The sequence below is a fragment of the Rhinolophus sinicus genome, linkage group LG02, assembly GCF_036562045.2.
Source record: "Rhinolophus sinicus isolate RSC01 linkage group LG02, ASM3656204v1, whole genome shotgun sequence".
Lineage (NCBI taxonomy): Eukaryota > Metazoa > Chordata > Mammalia > Chiroptera > Rhinolophidae > Rhinolophus > Rhinolophus sinicus.
This window is the reverse complement of record NC_133752.1, coordinates 163,704,079-163,729,972: the sequence shown is the minus strand read 5'-3', so window position 1 is coordinate 163,729,972 and position 25,894 is coordinate 163,704,079. Positions and strand designations below refer to the sequence as shown.

General features: G+C 35.8%; 1 protein-coding gene and 1 pseudogene across 3 annotated transcripts in view; both read left to right on the top strand.

The window, feature by feature from the left end:
- The window catches only part of RASSF8 (Ras association domain family member 8), a 102,021-nt gene extending 78,314 nt beyond the window's left edge, over positions 1–23,707 (top strand). For all 3 annotated transcript variants that reach the window (XM_019737627.2, XM_019737618.2, XM_074325909.1), the window contains 4 exons: positions 953–1,157; positions 15,696–16,585; positions 18,683–18,827; positions 19,451–23,707. In XM_019737627.2, the coding sequence (XP_019593186.1) occupies positions 1,055–1,157; positions 15,696–16,585; positions 18,683–18,827; positions 19,451–19,572 (1,260 nt within the window). In that variant the 5' untranslated portion in view covers positions 953–1,054 and the 3' untranslated portion in view covers positions 19,573–23,707. The remainder of the gene's footprint in view (positions 1–952; positions 1,158–15,695; positions 16,586–18,682; positions 18,828–19,450) is intronic.
- On the top strand, positions 20,575–25,065 carry LOC141570025 (ATP synthase F(0) complex subunit j, mitochondrial-like; annotated as a pseudogene).
- The last annotated feature ends 829 nt before the right edge of the window (positions 25,066–25,894 follow it).

Genomic DNA, 25,894 nt, shown 5'->3' with positions numbered 1-25,894 from the left:
ATCACAGGACAAAGGACAAACAAATCACAGATTAACACAGAAAGCATTGAGATTTTAAAAACCCACAGGAAAAAGAATCATGTATAATTGATTTTTAGCAGACTAATAATAACATTCAAATCAATAGAAGAAACAGAGGCATTTGGTTTGACCATATGAGAATAAAAATTTCTGCCTGGCACATAATGCAGCTAAACAAAAAACAAAACAAAACAAAAAAAAAATCAAACACGGGGGAAAATAGCAAGTATATCAAAAGGTTAAGGTTTATATTATTTGAATAACACAATTTAAGAAAATTCTCAAACACCAATTAAATAAATGAGAACAGGACAAGCAGTCCGTATACTAGGAAGTTGTCCACCATCAAAGGAATTCAGTTCTTCCAACTAATATTTTCTGTACACCTGAGCCTTGTGCTGCACTTCATGTTGGAGTTTCAGTGGCGAAGATGACACTCTCAGTCCTTTGGGGAAGCGAAAGAGGCAAGGGACACGTGAAACGAAGGAATGCAGTAGAATTATGAAGATACCCCTAGAGATACTGGCAAGGCTGTAGAAACTGGTTCAATTATTTATGATTCCTAAAATGACAAAAACTTTTTTCTTTCTTTTAAACCTCAGAAATGATCCTAATGAAATAATTTGTGTTGAGAAGAAAGAAACAACGTATATGTTGAGAGCAGTAGGGTTGGTTGAGTAAAGAAGACTTATTTACTCAATAGAGACTGACTTGATGATTAAAATTATAATTATGAAAATAGTAATACGAAACAATGTCATGATAGGTGGCTAGCGTTGCATTCATGCTGCTGAATTCAGTTCTGTAAAATAAATAAGCACATGGTCGTTAATGGGAGTAGGATTATGGCATATGAAAATTTGTGTAATACTTGCTCACTAGAAGAAATATTAAGATTCATTCTATTAAAAGTGATTTCTCCTCTTTTTAGCTGATTGTACAGACTGCCATCTCCGTGTTTCCATAGCCAGAGACATGACCTGACACCTCCGATGACCAGTCTCAGGACCCTTGGGTGACTGGCTGGTGCACCATGGAACTTAAAGTATGGGTGGATGGTGTTCAGAGGATTGTTTGTGGGGTCACCGAAGTCACAACTTGCCAGGAGGTTGTAATAGCCTTAGCTCAAGCAATAGGTAAGTGAACTCTCTGGGTGTCTGAGGTAAAGTGGTTTATGCACCCTGTTGTGTGTTTTAAATAAAGATTTCCAGTGGTTTTGGTTCATTTGGTTCCATAATACATCTCACAAGCACACTTTTACTTATTACTATTCCCTGTGCTCAGGTAAATCTGTGAAGGCCCTTGTTCTCTGGTTCCCCCCACATTTTACTAATCTTGCGTCTAGAGCCTGCACTGTCTTCTCTTTTGTTGTTTATTCTAAACAATGATTTCTGGAACTAAAAATGTTTCCTTGAGTCAAAGTATAGACTCCTAGTTCTCAGACTCTTCATTAGGAAAAATCCTATTTACTGTTTATTCTGTATATTTGTAGAAAAGAAAATGCAACAAATTAAATAACGTCGTTCTTCACTAGAAAGATACTGTATAGTTTGTCTTATACAGTGAAGATGTAGTTGTAAAGTATGTGCTTACTAGCTCCATCTTATTCAGTTACCCTGTGGCAACTTTCATTTACTCCCAGTTTATTTCTATCATATTTTATACGTGTTTTTTTAGTTGTCTTAAATCCTTTTGGAACATGATAAAGGCATAAACACCTGCATCAATAAAGCCAATAATATGGGTTAGAGTTTATATTTGTATCTTAAATCCATCATTTAGCAAACATGTATTAAGAGGAAACTGCATTCAGCACCATGCTAGGTGCTCAGTGCCTCTGTCTTTGAGCTTCTTATCAAAACTTTGTTTTATATCCTGCTAGTTTGCTTTGGAAGCATGTCAAGTTAGCTCAGGATTGAAACAAGTCGCATGGCACCTTGGCGTTCTGTATTTGTGCCACGTGCATTGTGACAGATGCTCTGTTAGAAGGTGGCAGTGCCCTATACAAAGATAGAGGCTTTTTTTTCTTTAATACTGACATCTTTTGATTTTGCCTTAAAGACTATATAACACACTCATATATTAAAACAATGCTGAAACTCCTAGGCTTTCACATCTAGTAAAATTTTCTTGCAATTGGAACTAATATTACATTGTGGACTTAAAGCATTTAATTTAATTTTGTATTGTTTGCAAACAACTTATGTAGTAATTTTCCCTTTTAAAAGTTTCACATAATTTATTTGAATTAAAATATTAAGCTTTTTGTGGGGTTTTTTAAGTTATTTTTTTCTGCTTAGTGATAACTAGAATTAGCAAGTGTCAGACCTAACTTAGTTATATGTGAGAATCAAGCCACGGGCAGTGCTAAAGATAAACAAAAAACAATGAGTGGGTTTTACAAAAGCGAGGTAGCTGAGGGGTACTTCAAGCTACGTCTGCCCGTATGGTGACCACGTTTTCTACACAGACTTTCAAAGGGAAAATGCCCAGATGTACCAGGTATGTTTATCCATTTGGACTGAAGAGTGTATTTGTTTGTGAACAAGCTAAAAAAGTTTTAACTGAATTTTTGCTTCCTCAATAACTTCCCCCATTTTTGCTTCCTCAATAACTCAGTCCAGTCCTGTTTTGAAAAGTTGACAACTTGAATATGGATGTTTTATGGTATTTCTCCAAACTTGGCTAAACAACTCTTTATCTGTATCATAAATACTTAATTGAATTCAGAATTCATCTAAGAGATCACTCAACTGGCAACCAGCCAAGGGCTGTTGCTCCTGGCTTCTGTCGTGCAGTAAGATGTTCTCAGCATCAAATTCAGTATGCTTTTGATACGTACTTAAATATTTATCTATCTTGTAATGAGAGTTATTGGTATTCAGAGCCTAAACACTAAGTGAAAATTTTATAGTAATTGACCTAATTTCTACTATAAGAAATGATAGAGGGTTTATTAATTATGGAAAATTGCTGCTATAACAAACAACCCCAGAATTTCTGTGGTTCGAGACAGTAAAAGTTTAACTATACTATTAGGAGAGTATGGACTGACTGAGCAAAACTGCACATTTCTAAACAATTTTCAGTGAAGTAACTTGTACAACCAGCTTCTTGGGTTTTAAGTCCACATATATATGCCTCATGGGTTGGGAGGGGGGCACTATGTATATATTCTTAATTAGGGATTATTCAATTTTTCTGGATAGCTAACATTACTTTCAGGAAATCATCAAGATATAAAAATATGTACAGGTTGGCAATCTGTAAATATGACAGCCAACATTTTCTGACTCAGTGCTACTAAGCAATCAAATCAAATTAGAACAAACCTAAAGACAGAGCATAATTTCATAAAAGATTGAATGTGTCTAGTAGTATCAAAAGAAATACTTTCCATTCTGATCTGTGACTATCTTGACAGGTTATATTTAGGTAATGGAAATAGAACACATTCTGAACTTATAAGAGACAGAATAACTAAGAGTGAAATCATGATTGAAACACTTTGTTGGCATGAATTGGTTAAACTGCACAATAAGAGGACACTCTGTGTGTTTGATCCCTATACATCTCAAGCTTTCTGAAGCATTCCCAATTTCAAGTATTGTACCTTGTTTCTTCCATAAACTATCCCAGAAGTGCTATTATTTCAGAGTTCAAACTACTTCTGTATGTGAAACAAAAAGCCTTAGACAGATTATCTGTTCCATGTTATAGTTGAAAAAAAGCATTTGCTGTTACAATATCCCAAACCAAAAGTATGAAAAGAATGTATCTCTGCCCTCAAGTAGCTTAGAACTTAAAGTATAGCTAACAAAAGATTAGAGAGGAAAAGAGGAGGAGGAAATCAAGGAGACTGAGGGAAAGGTTTTCTGATTCACACTACTTTGGTGCCTAGTGTCACTTAAAGTGCTAAAGATTCAGAATTCTCCATTCTCACTTTTTGTGATCCTGTTGCCATATCTCCTTCAACGGAGGCCAGAGCTAGCTGACATTTAATGAAACAAATTGACTGGGTGAGGTCAATCCACCAAGGTGAGGTGGATTCTTCTTCCTAAGAAGCCATGTTTCATATAGTTTGCCCCAACAAAATCAGTTTTCAAACACATTTTATACTGAACTCTAGTTTTAATATTTAACATATCTCTCTCTTCTCCAGAAGTCCCTCCAAAGTAGAGAGTCCTCCTTGTTTATCTTCCTTACACCATTGCTTTGCCTAAAGTAGGCACTCAATAAAACAGTTCCTAGGACAGTGCGGTCCAGTAAAACTTTCTGCAAGGATAGGAATAGTCTCTATCTGTGCCGTCCACATGCAGCTGTCGAGTACTTGAAATGTAGCTAGTGTAAATAAGGATAACTAATGGCAATTGCAGTAAATAGCACAATTCGAGAAGATGACTAATTGCTGTCTCAGACTTAAAATGTCAAAATCCAAGCTCTGTGTCCCACCCACTGTCCACCCTCAAATTTCCTCCTCCTTCTCATCTCAGCAAAGTCTAAGATGGTCTTCAGGGCCCTAAGTGAATCCCTATTTTACCCGCCTCACCATTCTGACCTCATTTCCTCCCACTCCAGTTCAAGCCGTTGTTTCTCAGTCTAGTTGCGTAAGACACAGCTCCCTGACCCAAGCTGGTATTATGAGCCTTGCGCTCCCCCTGACTGAGGCAGTCAGCAGCTCACGGCAGCACAGCAGCTTACCAGCTCACAGCAGCTCACACCAACCTCCGTATGCTCTCAGCAGCCCAGCTCCAGGGAGCGCTATTGTTCACAGACTAGCTGTAGAGGGCGCAGCTCTCTGGCCCATGTGAGAATTGAACAGGCGACCTCTGCGTTAGGAGCTCGGCACTCCAACCACCTGAGCCACTGGGCCAGCCCACCACTCACTTTTGATTGTCCCCTCTTAAACATACCAAACACATTTCCGCCTCAGCCTTTGCATCTTATCTTCTCTCTGCTGAGAATACTCTGCACCCAGTTATCTTCAAAATTCAATCCCTTGGATCTCTGCTCTCGTGTCACAGAGCCCCTTCCTGACTGCATGTCCCTGCACACGCGCATGCACACACACACACACACACACTCTCCCTGTCTCCCGTACTCTGTTTCTCTGTAGCGCTTACCCCACCTGGCATATTGCATATAGGCCACAATCCGTTATCCACAGTTTAAAATCTAAAAAATTCTGAAAGCCTAAAGTTTATCATACTTCATTTGTTAGCAATACCTGTCATGGCTTGAACTCATTTGGTGATTGAAAACTGATCTGATTTGATGTGAGGCTGCTTTTATATTAATTCTATTTAGTATGAACTTTGATACATTTTACTTTAGGTATGTTAATGTTCGATTACAGACCTGAATCATAGCACTATGCTACCTTTCTAAAATCCAAAAATTCTGGATTTTCAGCATATCTGTTCCTAAAGCTGTTGAATAATGGACAGTAGACCTACATTCATTTTCTGTGTATTGTCACTTGTCTGCCATGTTTTGCTGCTTATTCTTACAGTGTAAAACCATATCTAGCATGTAGTAGACACTCAGTACATATTTGTGAATAAATGAATTTTTTAACGTTTTTTCCTGTAAATTACAGGCTGAACTAGGTGACCACCTAATGTTCCATCAGTCTCTAAAATTACATGATCCCTTAGAAGAAAAGGAAAAGCATACATTTTATATTTTCATATTTAACTCTTAATTTCATGTGTAAATTATCAGTTTTAGAAATTTACAAATTGATTGATTTTTTTTATATTTACAAAGTAATACTTCATTGTAGACTATTCTGCAATTTAGAAAAACACAAAGAAGGTAAAAGAATCACTCATGATCCTAATTCCTAGAAATGAACACTGCACACAGTCTTTTTATGTGAATGTAGGTGACCTTAAAAAAAAGATTTAACTCTTCATAATCATTCATTGTTTAAAGGTTTCATTTTTCATTGACTGGATTTTCAGTTAAATTTTTTATATTATTTAATCCTGACAAGGATCTTATGAGGAAGGCACTAATTATTATCATTCCAGATGATCAACATGAGGCACAGAGATGTGAAATAACTTGCCCAAGCTCATATAGCTAGTAAGGAGGGTACTGGGATTCAAACCAGTAGTCTGATTCAGGAATACTGCTTTAACTATTATGATACAGTGTTAGTTATGACCCCCTATAATCTCAATGGACAGCTGTTAGAAAATATATTGAAGTATATTGAAACAAGAAATAAAAATCTTCTGTAGTAAAATATACTGCTTTTTTTAGAACCAAGGTCATCTTTTACAGTTTTGATAGTTAAAATAATGATGTAATGACTCACAATTTTAATGAATGGGAATACATGTAGTTCTCAGCATCTGTCAGTCAGGATGGGTTACATTATGCTTCATTAACAATCCCCCAAATCTTAGTGACTTATAGTGATAAGTATTAGCTATTATTTTAGTAACATTTATGTAAAGTAACCAGCACAATGCCTAGCAAACAGTAGGCATAATAAATGTTAATAATTACAAAATCAATAAATATTTTCATTTTTTTAAGTTAAAGTTTATTGAGGTGACAATTGTTAGTAAAGTTACGTAGATTTTGCAACAACATGGATGGATCTTGAGATTATTATGCTGAGCAAAATAAGTCAGACAGAAAAAGTCGAGAACCACATGATTTCACTGATATGTGGTGTATAAAACTGAAAACAACAAAAGAACAAGACAGACAAATGAAGAAACAAAAATTCATAGACACAGACAATAGTTTAGTGGTTACCAGAGGGTAAGTGGGGAGAGGGGTAGTAGATGAGGGTAAAGGGGATCCAGTATATGGTGATCGAAAGAAAACTGACTCTGGGTGGTGAACACACAATATTTCATTATTTTTAATAGTAGTAAGTTTACCATATAACCTTTAGTAGGTCCTAAATTCTTGTGCAATAATTCTGTGATTACATGATATTTTCATCAACACACTGGGAAAATATACTGTGAATAATTTAACTATGGGTTGAATGCACAGCTGGCTGACAAGTTATACTCACATACATTCTTACATCACTGTTATAAGATAAATACTCTATGAAAGCTTAATAGCGTCTATACTCGGGACTTGTAGATTATTCACTGATAAATTTGCAGAATAGCTGTACATCATTGGGAAATAGCTTTAAATTCTTTAAGCTTTGATTTCTTCACTGGTATGTTGAGGATTGTAATACCTATACTGCTTAACTCACAAAACCAATTAAGATTATATATATATATATATATACACACACATATATATGAGATACATATATATCATATATATTATATATATTACATGTTTTATATATATATATATATATAATATATTCAAAAGCATTTAACAGACTATAAAATAATACAGTGTAAGTTCTGTTACACAGATCAGTGTTCATTGTAAGAATTCAAAGTCATTATGGAAAGGATTAGTTATGTTCACCAGAGTATGCATAAGAATCAAAATTTTTATAGCTCAGCAAAGCATCTGTTATCAGAATAATTCAGTAGGGTAAGGTAGCTTATTCACCATAGATAAAGAATGTGTCAGGTGTTATTGGCATTACCTCCAATATGTCCAGAAACAGAAGGATATGTTGCCATTAAATTCTTGAGAGATTAATGCCAGCTCTCTGTCACATTCTTTTGAATAATGTACAGTGTTCATCTTTGGGGTAAGGAGGATTTGATACTGAAGAAAAAAAAATCACATGTCAAAACTAAAATTTATGAAGAGGGTTGATGATCAAGGTGTTTACTAGAATCTATATCCCCAGAACCTATTTCTGGCAAGTATTTGTTCTTTGGTGTTTATTTATTGAATAAATAATAAGATGTGACCTTGAAACCATGATTTTGATTTTTGGCTTTAAATAGAAATTTCCAAATATTGAAAAAGGTTGAAATAAGGGCATATTTCTGGATGACCCATATTTAAATATTTCAGTTTTGGTGTATATTTTCAAAAACTTCATATTATTTCATAGTGATATATTCTGCTTTAAGTTAGGTGAACATAATCTGTTATCTTATTTCCTTTTAATTTATGTCAGTCATCCAGTGCAATTCTACTGATGCATTAAAATCTCTCTTTATATGATTTTCCTGAAGTTAATGATTCTTGGGATTACATTCAAATGCTTCAACTATTCAAAAGTATAGTCAGTATTTTATTTACCATTACTTAATGTGACACACAGTCCTAGATAGCCAAAACAGCTTAACTAAAGTGCCACAGATGGAGGATGGATGGATGGATAGACAGATAAGCAGTTAGACATTCCTTTTTATTAATTTTAAGACTAGATGAAGATAACATGCAAAGTAAAACTAAATGTATCCATTTAATAAAACACTAAAAGGAGTTTTGCATGAGGAGTTTGAATCTATCTAAATTAAAGAGACAGGATCTGTGGGGCTTTGCCAAGTATAAGTATAAAAAACAATGATAATAGAATTCTTACATAAACTATCTAAAACCCAATTTCTATAATAAAATCAAAGCCATTAATTCATTTAACTTTCAAAAAGGCTTTTATAGTGAGAATTTCAACAAAGAGATAACAAGCATAAAGAAGGACATAGAAACCATAAAAAAAGAACCAGTCAGAAATAAAGAATACAATAACTGAAATGAAGAATGCACTAGAGGAATCAGCAGCAGATTAGATGAAGCAGAGGATCGAATCAGTGATTTAGAAGACAAGGTAGTAGAAAATACCCAATCAGAACAACAGAAAGAAAAAAGAATTTAAAAAATGAAGATAGTTTAAGAGACCTGTGGGACAACATCAAATGTAACAACATTCGCATCATAGGAGTACCATAAGGAGAAGAGAGGGAGCAAGGGATCGAGAACTTATTTGAAGAAATAATGACTGAAAGCTTTCCTAATCTGGCAGAGGAAATAGACATACAAGCCCAGGATGCACAGAGAGTCCCAAACAAGATGAACCCAAACAGGCCCACACCAAGACACATCATGATTAAGATGGCAAAGGTAAAAGACAAAGACAGAATCTTAAAAGCAGCAAGAGAAAGACAACTAGTTACTTACAGGGGAGCTCCCATAAGACTTTCAGCTGGTTTCTCAACGGAAACTTTGCAGGCCAGAAGGGAGTGGCAGGAAGTATTCAAAGTGATGAAAAACAAGGGCTTCTAACCAAGACTACTCTATCCAGCAAGCTTATCATTTACAATTGAAGGAGAGATAAAGAGCTTCCCAGACAAAAAACTAAAGGAATTCATTACCACCAAGCCAGTATTACAAGAAATGTTAAAAGGACTTATTTAAGCAGAAGAAATGAGAAAACAAACAATGATCAAAAATATGAATAATAAAATGGTAATAACTATGTAGCTATCAACAATCACTCTAAATGTAAATGGATTAAACGCTTCAATCAAAAGACATAGGGTAGCTGAGTGGATAAGAAAACAAGACCTATGCATATGCTGGCTCCCACCTCAGATGAAGAGACACACAAAGACTGAAAGTAAAGGGATAGAAAAAGATATTTCATGCAAATGGAAATGAGAATAAATCTGGGGTAGCAATACTTACATCAGAAAAAATAGACTTTAAAATGAAGACTATAATAAGAGACAAAGAAGCACATTACATAGTAATAATAAAGGGATCAATCCAATAAGAGGACATCACCCCAGTAAACTTTTATGCACCTAATATAAGAGCACCTAAATATATAAAACAAATATTGACCAACATAAAGGCAGAGATCAGTAGTAACACAGTCCTAGTAGGGGACTTTTAACACCCACTGACACCAATGGACATGTCTTCCAGACAGAAAATCAACACGGAAATGGCCTTAAATGATACACTAGAACAGATGGGTTTAATTGATATTTTTAGAGCATTTCATCCCAAAGCAGCAGAACATGCATTCTTTTCAAGTGCACATGAAACATTTTCCAAGGTAAACCACATATTAGGCTACAAAACAAGTCTCAATAAATTTAACAAGATTGAAATTGTATCAAACGTCTTCTCTGACCGTAACGGTATGAAACTAGAAATCAATTACAAGAAAAAAACTGAAAAACACACAAACACATGGAGACTAAATAACATGCTACTAAATTATGAATGGGTCAACAATGAGATCAAGGAAGAAATCAAACGATATCTTGAGACAAATGAAAATGAAAACACAACAACTCAAAAATCTATGGGACACAGCAAAAGCAGTCCTAAGAGGAAAATTCATAGCAATGCAGGCCAATCTAAAGGAAAAAGAAAAATCTCAAATCATCAGTCTGTCTTTACACCTAAGGGAACTGGAAGAAGAACCGCAAACAAAGTCTAAAGTGAGTACAAGGAAGGAAATAATAAAGATCAGAGTGGAAATAAACGACCAAAAAATAAAATAAAATAAAAAAGATCAATGAAACCAAGAGCTGGTTTTTTGAAAAGATACACAAAATTGACAAACCTTTAACCAGACTCATCAAGAAAAAAAGAGAGGACCCAAATAAATACAATCAGAAATGAAAGAGGAGAAGTCCAACTGACAACACAGAAATACAGAGGATTATAAGAAAATACTACAAGCAACTATACGCCAACAAATTTGACAGTCTGGAAGACATGGATAAATTCCTAGAAGCATACAATCTTCCAAGGCTGAATCAAGGAAAAAACAGAAAATCTGAACAGACTGAATACTACCAACAAAATTGAATCAGTAATCAACAAGCTCCCAACAAACAAAAGTCCTCAACCAGATGGCTTCACAGGTGAAATTTTCCAAACATTCAAAAAAAGATTTAATACCTATCTTCCTCAAACTATTCCTAAAAGTCCAGGAGGAGGGAAGGTTCCCAAGCTCATTGTATGAGGCCCCAATTCCCTGTCCCCAAAACCAGACAAAGACATTACAAAAAAAGAAAACTATAGGCCAATATCCGTAATGAACATAGATGAAAAAATCCTCAACAAAATATTAGCAAACCAAATTCAGCAATACATTAAAAAGATGATACACCGTGATCAAGTGGGATTCGTTCCTGGTATGCAAGAATGGCTCAGTAACCGCAAATCAAAAGAATGTGATACACCACATAAACAAAATGAAAAATAAAAATCATATGGTCATATCAATAGATGCAGAAAAGCATTTGACAAAATCCAGCATCCATTTATGATGAAAACTCTCATCAAAGTGGGAGTAGAGGGAACATATCTCAACATAATAAAGGCCCACAGCTAATATATCACAAACCTATAGCTAATATCATACTCAGTGAGGGAGAGCTCAAAGCGTTCTCCTTAAGATAAGGAACAAGACAAGGATGCCCGCTTTCACCACTTTTCTTCAACATAGTACTAGAAGTTCTAGCCACGGCAGTCAGACACGAAAAAGAAATAAAAGACATCCAAATGGGAAAGGAAGAAATAAAATTATCATTATTTGCAGATGACATGATACAATATAAAGAGAGCCCCAAAGATTTCACCAACAAACTATTAGACCTGGTAAATGAATTTAGTGAAGTAGCAGGATACAAAATTAATATTCAGAAATCAGTTGCATTTTTTATACACCAATAACCAACTATCAGAAAGAAAAGTTAAGAAAATCCTATTTACAATTGCATCAAAAAAGTAAAATACTTAGGAATAAATTTAACCAAGGAAGTAAAGGACCTGTACTCAGAAAATTATAAGATATTGAAGAGAGAAATTAAAGAAGATACAAACAAATGGAAACATGTGCCATGCTCATGGGTAGGAAAAATCAATATAATTAAAATGTCTATACTACCCAAAGCAATATATAGGTTCAGTGCAATCCCTGTCAAAATACCAATGGCATTTTTCACAGAACCAGAACAAATAATCCTAAAATTTATATGGAACCATAAAGGACCCTGAATAGCCATGGCAATCCAGAGAAATAAAAACAAGGCTGGAGGTATCATGCTACCTAATATCAAATTATACTGCAAGGCCACAGTAATCAAAACAGCATAGTACTGGCATAAAAAGACACATAAATCAATGGAACAGAATAGAGAACCCAGAAATAAATCCATGCCTATCTGACTATTTAATCTGTGACAAAGGAAGCAAGAATTTACATTGGGGTAAAGACAGTCTATTTAAGAAATGGTGCTGGGAAAACAGATACATGCAAAAAAAATGAAACTGGACCACCGTCTTATGCCATATACAAGAATAAACTCAAAATGGATTAAAGACTTAAATAAGACCCAAAACCATAAAACTCCTAGAAGAAAATATAGAAAGTAAACTCTCAGACATTACCCGGAGTAATATTTTTACTGATGTGTCTATCTCCTTGGGCAAGGGAAACAAAAGGAAAAGTAAACAAATGGGACTACATTAAACTAAAAAGTTTTTTCACAGCAAAGGAAATCATCAACCAAAAAAAACATCCTACTGAATGGGAGAAGATATAAGACATATCTAATAAGTGGTTAATATCCAAAATTTGTTTTTTAAAAAAATCATACAACTCAACACCAAAAAAACCAACAATCCAATTAAAAATTAGGCAGAGGACCTGAATAGACATTTCTCCAAAGAAGACATACAGATGGCCAATAGACATATGAAAAGATGTTCAAAGTCACTAATCATCAGAGAAATGCAAATAAAAACCACAATGAAATACCACCTCACTCCTGTCAGAATGGCTATCATCAACAAATCAATAAAAAACAAGTGCTGGTGAGGATGTGGAGAAAAAAGAAACCTTGTGCACTGTTGGTGGAATTGCAAATTGGTGTAGCCACTGTGGAAAACAGTAAACTTATCAAGAGGATCACTTCATAGATTATATAAATGCCTAACCACTGCACTATCCTCCTGAAACTAACATAAAATAATATTGAATGTCAGCTATAATTAAATGTGTGTGCATGCTGTGTGTGTGTGTGTGTGTGTGTGTGTGCGTGTGTAGTCACAGGATATAAAGTACAGCATAGGGAATTTAGTCAATGGTATTGTAACAGCAATGTATGATGTCAGAAGGGTAGGAGACTTGCTGGGGTTATCACTTTGTGAGGGGAGTAAGTGTCTAATCATTACGTTATTTTGTACACCTGAAACTAATAAAAATAAATGAAAAAGTTTTTTATATTGCTGGATGTTTTTCTTTTTGCCTACTTGCACTAAATGTACATTACTTAACAAAAATGGAGAACTGGCCGTAAAAGCAATTCTAAATAATCTTCTACCAAGACATTCTCAGAGCAGCAGTACTGGAAAAATCAGCTTTATATTTAATTATGTCTAAATTAGGGTCTTTACAATTTTTGATTTTGCTTGTATAATATAATGATTCAGTTCTCTTGTTAAAGATGCTTCCTTGTCCCAATAGAATTAGAGGAGGCTCTACTGATCCAGTCTAACCCCTCATGTTACTGATGAGGACATAGAGATCCAGACAGCAGCAGCGAGATCCTAAAAGTAGTTGAAGAACAGCAGAGCCAAGAACACAAAGTGCTTGATCTTTGAAGCAGTATGTGTTGTACCTGCTTCAAAGTCACATGGTTTTTTCCTTGGGGTGATTATAGTAATTTTTAACCTGAAAATCATTAGAAACTAATTAGATTCCAAGAAGCCAGTCGACTGTGCTAAGGTTTTCTTTTTCATTCCCTGTTTGCCTAGGTATTTTGATACTAACAACTAATATTTGTATAGCACTTTTCAATTTTAAAAACATTTTTATATTTTTCATCTACTCGACTCTCGCAACAACATTGTCAGGTAAGAAAATACTCTCACCCTATAGATGAGGAAACTGAAGCTAAAGGACATTAATAATTTATGTAAATCATGTAAATAGATGGCAGAGCCAGATCTGAACACAGGCCTTCCGACTCCAGAGCTTTTTCTCTTTTTTAGTTTCAGGTGTACGAAACCATGTAATAGACACTGACACCCCTCACAAAGTGATAACCCTCCCCCACAATCTACTACCCGTCTGACATGGTATATGTAATAGCTGTTACAATTGACTATATTCCTTATGCCAACTCCAGAGCTTATGTTCTTTCTAACTCTGTCCAGCTTTACATGGTTGGGAGTTGCTGAAAGTAGCTTAAGCGTTTTTTTTTAAAGTCAGCTTATTGTCATGTTACATCACTATTTAAAGGTCTCTGGTCAGTCCTTTTGTTATATGAATAACAATGTCTTAAATGAATAATGGCTACCATCTGCTGAATACCTGCTGTGAACCCACGTATTGTGGTAGGTACTTACTACACCTGACTCTTGACTCTCATAACCTCTGAGGTATTGCTATTATCCCCATTTTAGAAATCAAGTTATGCTACTTCCAGTAAGTAATTTACTCAGGATCAAAACTTGAGTCTGTTTGCCTCCAAAGCTTCAACTTTTCAGCTTCACCCAAGATTCAGATTTCCTTAAAGGAGAACATTGCCTATGATATGCTTAAAGCAATATCATTCTTCATGTGCTACTTTTGAATTACATACAAAAGTGTTTGTATTTACATATCCAGATCTTTGTTTAGTGACACAGTAATTGAGAAAATACTACTAGTGGTTCAGAAGCTCATGAAATTAAAAAAAGAAAGCAGGGAAGATAAATCAGTAGCTATATATGCAAGTATTATAATTGCTAGATGGCAGGGTCAGCTTTGTTTTTCTTTCTAATAATATTAACTACTAATGGACACTTCTTTTTATTAAAATGTAGTTGACATATAACATTATATTAGTTTCAGGTGTCTAATGGACACTTTTAACAGAATTAGTATGATCCATGTGACTTACGCACCTTAAGTGGAAATATTTCAGAAGTATGTTCAAGCTGATGGCATTATATTATCTTCTGAAACTTTATCTTCCTTAATTACTAGTTAGGTTCAATATATATTTTTTATTTAAATGTGATTTTACTTTTTTTAATATCACTTTTGTCTTTTAAATTTTTTAGAAGAATCTTTGAAGCTGTTATCAAAACTGACCAAGACTGCCCATCAGTCCCCTTTTTATATGAAATTGTTTTGAAGGGTTACTTTCATTGAAGTGAGTTTTTAATTTGCCACAGGTGTGCAGGAAGACACCCGCTGTATGAACTATCAGTTTGCCCAGGCCTCAGGGGGAGACAGAGGAAAGACCTGTCCAGCTATCTATTAGCTGAGTAGCAGGTTCTCTACTCCCTTTAGGTGGAGAAATGAGCCTCCAGCCTTCCCAAGTCCTGATGTGCAAAAGAAAGCATATGATTTACCAATTGGAAGTTTATCAGGTTTTGAAGTTCTACCTAGGTCCTGGGACCAGACCCTCACTGATTCCAGTGGAGTATTCTAGTGTCCTCCTTTGTTTTGGCTGGAGGTCTTGCCCCAAACAAGGTCTAGGCAATCAGGTGTTTGACAAAAGTGTATGGTTCTCACTGAGGTCGAATATACAAAGATGAATTTCTAAGTAAGTCTGAAGATTATGCAGTTCACATCCTATAATTTTATGCTGTTGCATGTCTTAAGTAGTTTAGTATCTTCAAATGAAAGTTTCAAAGGCTGCATAGACTGGACCTTTGCTAGTCAAGAAGACAGAGTTACCAAATAGCATCCTGTGTTCCATTATTTTAGCTCTTGCATGTCCCATTTTGACAGTTTATTCTTATCTTTTTTACTATAGGTCGAACTGGAAGGTACACTCTAATAGAAAAATGGAGAGATACTGAAAGACACTTGGCACCTCATGAAAATCCTATCATATCGTTAAACAAGTGGGGGCAGTATGCTAGTGATGTACAACTTATTTTACGTCGGACGGGGCCATCTCTCAGTGAGCGACCCACCTCCGATAGTGTGGCTCGAATTCCTGAAAGAACTTTATACAGGCAGAGTTTGCCCCCCTTAGCTAAACTGAGGCCTCAGATTGACAAGTCAATCAAAAGGAGAGAACCTAAAAGGAAATCATTAACATTTACAGGAGGTGCCAAAGGATTAATGGAAATTTTTGGAAAAGGTAAAGAAACTGAATTTAAGCAAAAGGTGCTGAATAACTGCAAAACAACAGCAGACGAATTAAAGAAGCTGATCCGTTTACAGACAGAGAAGCTTCAGTCCATTGAGAAAGAGCTGGAATCAAATGAAATAGAAATACGATTTTGGGAGCAAAAATATAATTCTAACCTTGAAGAAGAAATTGTCCGCCTGGAGCAAAAGATCAAAAGAAATGATGTAGAAATTGAAGAGGAAGAATTTTGGGAAAATGAATTACAGATTGAACAGGAAAATGAAAAACAGCTGAAGGATCAACTTCAAGAAATAAGACAGAAAATAACAGAATGTGAGAGCAAATTAAAGGACTATTTGGCTCAGATCCAGACTATGGAAAGCGGTCTTGAAGCAGAAAAATTGCAACGGGAAGTCCAGGAGGCACAAGTCAATGAAGAAGAGGTTAAAGGAAAGATTGGTAAGGTCAGAGGGGAGATTGACATTCAAGGCCAGCAGAGTCTGAGACTGGAAAATGGTATTAAAGCCGTGGAAAGATCTCTTGGACAAGCCACCAAACGATTACAGGTAAGAACATTTTTATAATGTTTCATCTGTTTAAAAGAATCAATATATTCTTGACATCTTCTTTAATGATTGTCCGGTTTCTCTCACATTTAAGGCTGGAAACCTACCTTAGTTTATGATTCTGTTAGAATTCTTGTGACTTACCGTAAAGCTTAGATGTGAGACCAAAACAAAGATAAGAGCTAAAGCCACACTGATCCTCGTTCCAGGGAAGGAGCTCTCTTACTGTGGCAGTTGCAGCATTAGGTAATTGGATATAGAAGAATAGAATCTCAGACCTGGAATGGACACTAATGATGAGATAGTGAATCTGACCTTCTCCTCTTAGAGATAGAGAACCCAAAGCTGAAAGAGATTACCAAGGATTGATTTACCAAGGATTGTGTGGCTAGTTGGCTGCTCAGCTGTCACTTCTCCATTGTTGCTAACCCCATCTTCTTTCCTGAGATGTACATAGTCCCCTTCCCTTCTCCCCCCTCCAGGCTGCCCTCCTCTGCTTTCTTAGGGAGAGGAGCACAAAGAGTCCTCACCAATTTTTCCACTCTCTTGTTCAAGTACGAGAACATGTATATTTTTCCACGTTAGACCCTGATCACTCCACCTACGTTTCTCAGGTACCCACTCACGAAAAGACATTGTGGTGATGTGATGGGAGTTGCAAGAGGTACCAGTCTCTAACAGATGACTTGAGAAAGATACACAACTGATACGGCTACTTAAATTAAATATAATTAAAATTATATAATATTCAACAAAGTTTTAAAAAATAAATGTAAAATTCGTTTTTAGTCACAGTTGGCCGCATTTCAAGTGCCCAACAGCCTGTGTGTCTAGTGGCTACAGTGTTGGACAGTCCTGATTTAGAAACTGCGGTTCAAAGTGCAATCCACGCAGCTGCAGGGCACACTCATTAGGAATTCACAATCTCTATTATAACAAGAGCTCCAAATAGTACCTGCGCACATTGAAGGTTGAGAAGAGCTGCTTTAGAATATGAGCAGTTCCTAAGGTTTCAGGAAGACCTTATGTGATTTCTCTGTCATTAACTATAGTGAGAGGTAACACTGCCTCCCAGACTTTGAAAATCAGGAGTTTTTCATGCAGCAGAAGGTTGTTAACCTGTGATTTGTTAGTATTTTGCTATTTGGATTCATTTTTACACTTAAGGGTACAATTGGAAATTGTGTTGCCTTTGATATTACTTCCAGGAAACACTAATTTACGATAATCATTACTAGTAAATCCCACTACCTATTGAAAGGTGTCTAATAGTCAAACTAGTAACATATCTCCAAGTACCTCCCACCCTCAAAGTGAGTGAAACAACCGCTCTTTCCTACAGTCTCTCCCCTCCCCTACCAAATCCTCAGACACACCCAGCCTGGGTGGGGCCTTGCCACTTTTCCTTATAGTGTAGGAAAGGAGAGAAAGGGGAAAATCCATTTTAAACCATACTCTGCCTCCTTGATTTTGGACCTTTCCTTCTGTCCAAAGTTGATCTCCTCTCTTTAGGGCTCTTCAGTTCTCAGAACTGTCTTCAAGGATTTAAAAACCTCATAGTGAAAATCTTGTGGGAATCTTGCTTTCCTCGGTCAATAATGTGAATCTCAGTAACAGCTCTCCTGAGAACTTAAACAGTTTACAAAAAACAGGAACTGTGACTCTCATGGACCAAATGACTATTCATTCTGCAGTCGGCTTTGACGTGGATAATAGGGAAATCGAATTGTGACGAGCTTAGCAAGAGCCCTGTGAACACGGGCTGGATGGAAACCAGTGTTTTATTGATGAAAGTTTATAGACATATATTGATTTCATCAGGCGCATAGTGTATTCCTAACAGAGGAAAGCATCACATTTAAGAGACCAGACTGAAGAAGCTGTCATCCTTTATTTGCCTGTTGTTTGGCCCGTGCCACAGAGAGAAAGTGACATCTTCAGTCTGTTGTATCGATAGAAGCCAGGTTTGTTAAATGCTCTTGTGAAAGCAAGTATCCCACATTCAATCCCTGGAGCAGATGGACTGTCTCCAGGATGTCTTTTAGCTGGCCAATATTGAATCCTCAAATTAAAAAAAAAAATGTAACTTCCATCTAGGACAAAGAACAAGAGCTGGAGCAGTTGACTAAAGAGCTGCGGCAAGTCAATCTCCAGCAGTTTATCCAGCAGACAGGGACGAAAGTTACCGTTTTGCCAGCAGAGCCCACTGAAGTCGAGGCCTCACATGCAGACATAGAAAGGGGTAAGATGTTGAGAAATCTGCTTTTTTTTTTTTTTTACTTTATTCTCAATAGTTAACTTTGAATAAATGTCTTGGTATTCAGTAAAAGTGTTATCCTACCATTCAAAGCTAATTCTTGGGCCACTATAAAAAAAATTTGATGTGCTTACTGTTTCTGGGGAAAACCGATAACATTTAGGTTTTTTTCTTTACTTAGACGAACATGAAATCACCAAATTGTATATCATTTTCCTGAAGTCTGTATGAGTCATAGTCTATTTGAGTTCTAGCTTCTCTTTGTTCCTCATGTCCCTTCTTCTTCTCCTAAAATTAATTTCTGCTAATTTTTAAAAGACACTTCTAGATCTATATATGCATATAGTCTGAACAATCAAGAAAGAGAAGCAAAATGCTCACCTTCATCAAAAGATCATTAACTATTCAAATCACTGAAAACTTGGTTTAATTACTGAGAGAGGGTCAAGTGGAGTAAGTTTTCTCCTCTCACCCCAGGACCTATGGGGGATTATAATTGTTACTACATGTTCTTTGATTCTCGAGGGCAAAAAACTTAAACAATTTTTCATATTGCTAAGTACGCCAAGTGGAGTACATCAAATGACTTTTCTTTGTTTCCTGTTTAGAGGCACCTTTCCAGTCTGGGTCCCTGAAGCGGCCTGGTTCATCTCGGCAACTCCCCAGTAATCTTCGTATCCTACAGAATCCTATCTCATCTGGTTTTAATCCTGAAGGCATATATGTATAACATTCTCTGTCTTTAGGGGAGAGACCCAATAAAGGTACCAAGAACAGGAAAAATTCTTGCTTTGATTTGTGCCAATGATGAACAGAGGATATATTTCGCAAGCCACTGTATCTTTTTTCTGTCCTAAATTGCATACCACTTGGAGCCATACCCTGTGCACTGATGCTAAAGAACAAAGAAACTGTGTTTTCACACATCAACAGTGTTGACATTTTTATCCAGCAGCTGTAATGCAAAGCCTTCATTTTTGTTTGTAGCATTTTGAGAGCATTAGGAAAGTATTATACTGTGTGTCTACATAAATAAAAACGTGACTTAAGAGTGAAGAGAAATATGTGACTGGCTTAGTTTAATTTATTCCATGTAATCAATTAATGTGTGAATGCTGATGTTTTACTATTTTTTATTACTCCTTATCCTGTGACTGAATTACATTGTGTATTGTGTGATTATGACTTTGTGTGCACGTTGCCAGACCACCCGTACATACCTGCTGATTTACAGCTACACACGCATCATAGGGTGCTCCACCATCGAAACTAACTCCACAAACTCCACAGAACCCACTTCCATTTATTTTGTGATCCTGTCATAGCCATTGCTTAATTAGGTGAAGTAATTCAGGTTTACTAATTAATCTGGAGTTTAATCTTTTCTTTACAATATTTCCATTCTGATATGAATGACCACATATCAGAACAGAAATACTTTCATGAGGTAAATTGTATATTTAAAAGATTGGCAGTGCTTCAGACACTGTCGAACAAAGATGTAATTGTTGAATATCTATCCAAACAGGCATGGGGTTCCTGACACATTATGTGTGTTATTTCTGCCCTGCCATATCATTTTACTCTCATGGATCCTCAGAGTGGCCATAATACATGCGCATAAGTTAGAGATATCTGAGGATCAGGTCAGTCTACTTCAGGAAGGTTGCTGTAAGTGATGTATTTTTTAAATAACCCACTTCGTTTGTATGGTCTTTAGGTGTAAGCCCCCATGAGTAAGGTATTGCTTGCACATAAGTTACTCTGTACATTATAGACTTGCAATTTCTCCAATCACTTAGGTGGAGAGACGGTGGATTGGAATTAGATACTTTTTACCAAGGAAGTTAAACTCGGTGTTTGTTTTCATTTTTAAGCTTGACTTTTACAGGACATTAATCTCCATTTGTACATATGTTTTATTATTTATAAAACCAAAAATGAGTCAGCAACCCTCCCATGAGCACTGATTTAACTAAGATTCACAAGTAATATCTGGACGGATGTGATCAGATACCTCTTAGCCATTTTTACATTCCCTCTGATCAAAATTTGGTACAACATAATTAAGACCTTATTCTGAAATTTGAAGTTTTTAATTCTGAGAATACATGTTCTGTATTATTTACATGCAACAAAGTAACAATGGATTATTAATGCAATGGTAACAATAAAAAGATGTAAGTTATATCTTATGCATGAGGGCAACTTTGGATGTTTTAAAACATTTGACTTATTTTTGGTCTAATGAATGCTGAGAATGCTGCTGTATTTAGGTCTCCAATGAAAAATTTTAAGAATGGCTATGAAAATACATAGAAGCTTCTAGAGGACTGAAAGTAATAATGCAGAGTTGCCTTTTCTAATCCAGCTAAATGGCAGATCTCAACTAAAGATATTATTTTCTTTGGGTTCTTGGAGTTATTAAGTTGACCTTGCCATTATACTGTTTTACAAATAACTTGAGAAATAAATGATATTTGCCTAAATAACCACCACCTGTACACATTTGCTCTCAATTTATAATAGTAATTTCATATCTAATTAAAAATTAGAATTTTAAAAAATCAAAATAATTTGTAGGTTTTGTGACAATAATGATTTATGTATGCCTGATATATGCCTTATTTTTAAATGGTTCCATCCTATACTGAGTCATTTTTTAATTGTTCAGAGAAATTGTGATCTTATTCACAAAGAAAAGCATTTTTTGTAAATTGGTCACATTCTATTTAAATCAAAATGTTAAACTAAAGCTATGTTAAACTTTGCAACTATAAATTGCAAAGATGCCTTGGCACGCCATGAGAAACACGAAAGTCAATATCCAGATTAATTGTTGTAAATTACTGTTAGCATTAACCTAATAACTCTGAAGAGAGACTGGCAGCATCCTTCCAACTTGTAGCAGTGCTGGGTTCCCCCGGCAGAGGGTCGTAGATAGTAAGTAACCTCACTGACAACCTTACCCAACTGTTCAAGCTGCCAGATGATCTTTATGGACCTAATTACAAATAGAAATACTATTTCCTAGATGAGGAGAATATATAAACTTTGATGAATTTGATGAATACGTTGAGCAGCTGTACTTTTTAATCAGTAATATTACTTCTGGAAGCACATGTCTAAGAAATGTTTTCTAAGTCTTTTTAAAAAATAGGGCGAAGAAAACTCATTTCCCTAGAACATCTTAAAAATATTTTAGTCTGTTCCTAATCATTTTTATCCATTGTGAATACAAATGAATTAGATTAAGTGCCACACCTTTGGATACCTTTTGGGGTGATGACAATGGTATACAAAAATATCAAATATAAAATTTTGCACCTGGGGGAATATTCAGGTTCTAAATACTAAATTAGATGATAAGGTTCATATATATATATATGTATATATATATATATGTATATGTATATATATGTATGTGTGTGTATATATATATATACATATATGCATAAAATACTGCAAGTTGTTTTATTGTGATTTTCTACAATTATTAAATACATTCAAAGATAATTTTTTTAACCAGGTGATAATCTGAAATAACATTACTATATTTGACCCTTTGAGTATCTGTCACCTCAGAGAATCACCTGTAATGGGTTGCCTCAGTCCTTTTATTGTTCTTATGAGATATTTTGGTGTGTTAGCATTTATTTTTTGTCTTGATGCACAGGGAATTTATATGTGAGACTTCAGCTGGTATTAATAGGAATTACCCATTTAATTCCCTCAGTCATCACTAAACTAATCAATTCCCATAGTTCAAATTCGTCATAAACTCGAGCTAAAATAAGATTGATGCTGTAAGAAATGCAGAATTTATGGTGTGAAGTGTGAATTTTAACAGTGAAGAAGGACAAATAATCACTTGCTTCCAGAGAATCAGTAAAATTTTTACCTGCATTAAGAGAAAATTTTCTTTGTGGATAAGAGCAAAACAATCCTTAGAGAAAAGAAACTTCATTAAAATCATTTCTGTGAATGTCTTTCCAAATTAGAACTCTAATAATGGATTGAGGAAATAATATGGAAAAGGCAAATCTCTTGATTTCGGTTGTGCAAAGGGCGTGGGCAGTTCCCTGTGTGCATTGCCTTTGAAAATTGGGCCTTAATTTATATGTAAATAACAATGCTGTGTTCACATCCCTCTTCTACCTTCTCAAGTTGTCTTTATTAGTCTATGTTGTATAAAATTTAGCTCATAAGTATTACTTTTATATTATGTCCATTTTTTTAATTGCATGTTTATATTATTTGCTACAGTATTTTTAAGTTTTGGGTGAAGACCATCAGCTGTATGGAGAAGACAAAACAATCACTATTTATTCAGTATTGCTGCTTTACATTCCCATGATAAGCTTTCGATGCCAGACAGTGACTGCTTGAAAGTTGCAGGAGCTCTATTCCAGTGCATTTTATATATTTTTAGAAACCAAATAAATGCAGGTAACTATTTAGTATACTAATTATATTAAACCAGCAGAAATATAAAGGCAATAAAGTATATGCATATATATGGGGGGAAGGGAAAGATTAAAAAATAGGTTTAAAACCAGACATGGTGATAACCCTAAATATATTTCTCAGTCTGTCTTTCTTTATTGACCCAAGGAGGATTTGAGTTGCTGCAGCTTTAAACAGAAAATGGCCCTGTTCACTAATTGTGGACACATAGATATGCTTTTAGTACTGCTTTGCTTATGTACAAATAAAATATCTGTAATATGTATTGTATGTAATTATTTTCTTTTGACTTTCACTTCAAAATGTATATTTTCTGATTATTATCATGAGCTGTAAAACAAAGATCAATATCTGATATTCTCCCAAATAATAAATTTTCAGGATTAATTGGGGCATTACATTGCTGGTTTTTTTTTCTTACGTATTTAATATTTTTAAATATAATTTTATTTACTTTAAAAGATGCCAAAGAGTATAGGTCTGCATATCAGTAGCACAAGATTACGTTTTTCCAAAAGTAATGTTAATTATTAATAACTAAAGGTTTATTACTGAAAAGGTAGCTGCTTCATTCAAGTGAAACTGAATAAGTAGAAGTTAGCTCTTGATCAAGAAATGACATATATGATAATAGTATGTTACAAAAGCAAACAAAATGAGAAACTTAAAATAATTTAAAATATTATTCTGTATCCTAGTTGGGGGGACTTTTAGAATTTTCATTATCCATCCTTTCCTCCTCTAAAGTCATGTTTTGTTACCATGTTTCCCCGAAAATAAGACCAGCCAACAATCAGCTCTAATGTGTCTTTTGGAGCAAAAATTAATATAAGACCCAGTCTTATATTATGTAAGACCGGGGCTTATAGTAAAATAAGACTGGGTCTTATATTTTTGCTCCAAAAGACGCATTAGAGCTGATTATTGGCTAGGTCTGATTTTCAGGGAAACATGGTAATAACAGAGCAAGAGATGAAAATTACTGTTCACTTGACTCTTCCCCGGCTACCCACTCCACATATTTGTGCTGCCTCCCTTAAGAAAGACCGGTGGAGTCCCATAAAATGGGCATAAACACGCTGAACTCGTTCATGCTCTGCAGACATTTAGTGAGCCTGTCATTGGTCAGACGGAAACTAATGTGATTGGCTTTGCACCTCAACGAGGTTGCAGTCTAATGAGCACTATTAAAAGAACAAGAATAGAGTGCCATGGAAACACACCAACGGGGCTTCACCCCAGGTGTGGGCAAACCGCGGAGAAGGGACTTGAACCGCGGAAGACTATCTGGCACAGATGAAGACGGGAAGATGAAGAGCCTCTGAGACTGTGACCAGACAGTCAAGGGTTGGGGAGGGCTGAGAGAAAAAGGTAGATAAATCATGAAGGGCCTTGGTTGCCATGATAAGGATTTTGGACTGTCTCCTGAGTGCCATGGATGAGTTTTAGCATGGGAGGGAAATGTTCAGGTTAGCATATCAGGAAGATCCTTCTGGCTGGCATTGTGGGAAAATGACTGAAAAAGGATCAAGACTAGAGGCAAGAGACCTTCCCAAGTCATTGGCTGTGCAGTGAGGTGCTTCAAAGCCTCATTAAAAATGTTTGGGTGCCCATGAAGCCCTACTACACTAGGTTTACCAGGAGCTCTGAGTAGGAATGGAGTTGGTGGGCTTCATCATTTACAAAAGTCAGGAGTGCTGATACAAGTAAAGCTTTGAGAGCTTCGAGTCCTGCACCTGCTCATGGTCACCATTAACCAGCTTTACCTGGAGTGACATCAGGTGGAACATCAGTCTGGCTGTAAATTGCAGCAAGCTCTGTTAGATGGAAACGTGGAATATTGCTGTATGCTTGTAGAAGTGCCATTTCCTTTGTGGCATGAATAAATGTACCGGTAAGATAAAAAATAAAATAGAGACTAGAGGCAAGAAATGTCGCTTAAGAAGACTGCAGAAATCCAGGCCAGAGGTGATGGTAACCTGAACTAAGAAAGTAGCTGTTGGGGTTTATGCAACAACACATTTTTGTTGAGCATCTACTTTGTGCAAGGAGAAGAAGAGAACAAATCAAGTTGTAGACATCCTAAGTAGACAGCAGCAAGAGGACTTGCTGTTTATATGGTGGGGGCAGAATAAAAGCATCGAAGAACTCAAAGCATTTGACAGCCATCCACAGCCGTAAATGGCTGGTGGAAACTGCTGTGGGTCTCTTGATGAGTAATCACTATTTCTGTGTGCTGGAGACAAAAGATTGGGACAGGAGGAAGGGAAGAGAGAAGAAAACATGGAAAATATGTATTTGAGAGATGCGCTTCCCCCTTGTAGAGAGGTCTTTCCTGCAAGAATGGCATGGATTTGGGGAAATGCTCTTTGCAGCACCAGGTTCACTCATCCGAGTCTCTTCCTCTGGTATGCTGGGTTCCCGTTTCCCTAGCATTTTACTTGACTTTGTGTTTTATATCGGCCACGATCATACATCTGCCATAAGTATGTGTCTAACATGATAGAAGGGTCTGATTATGGTCCAGAATGAAAGGACTATATGTACACACATATATACACATACACACATGTATCACACACACA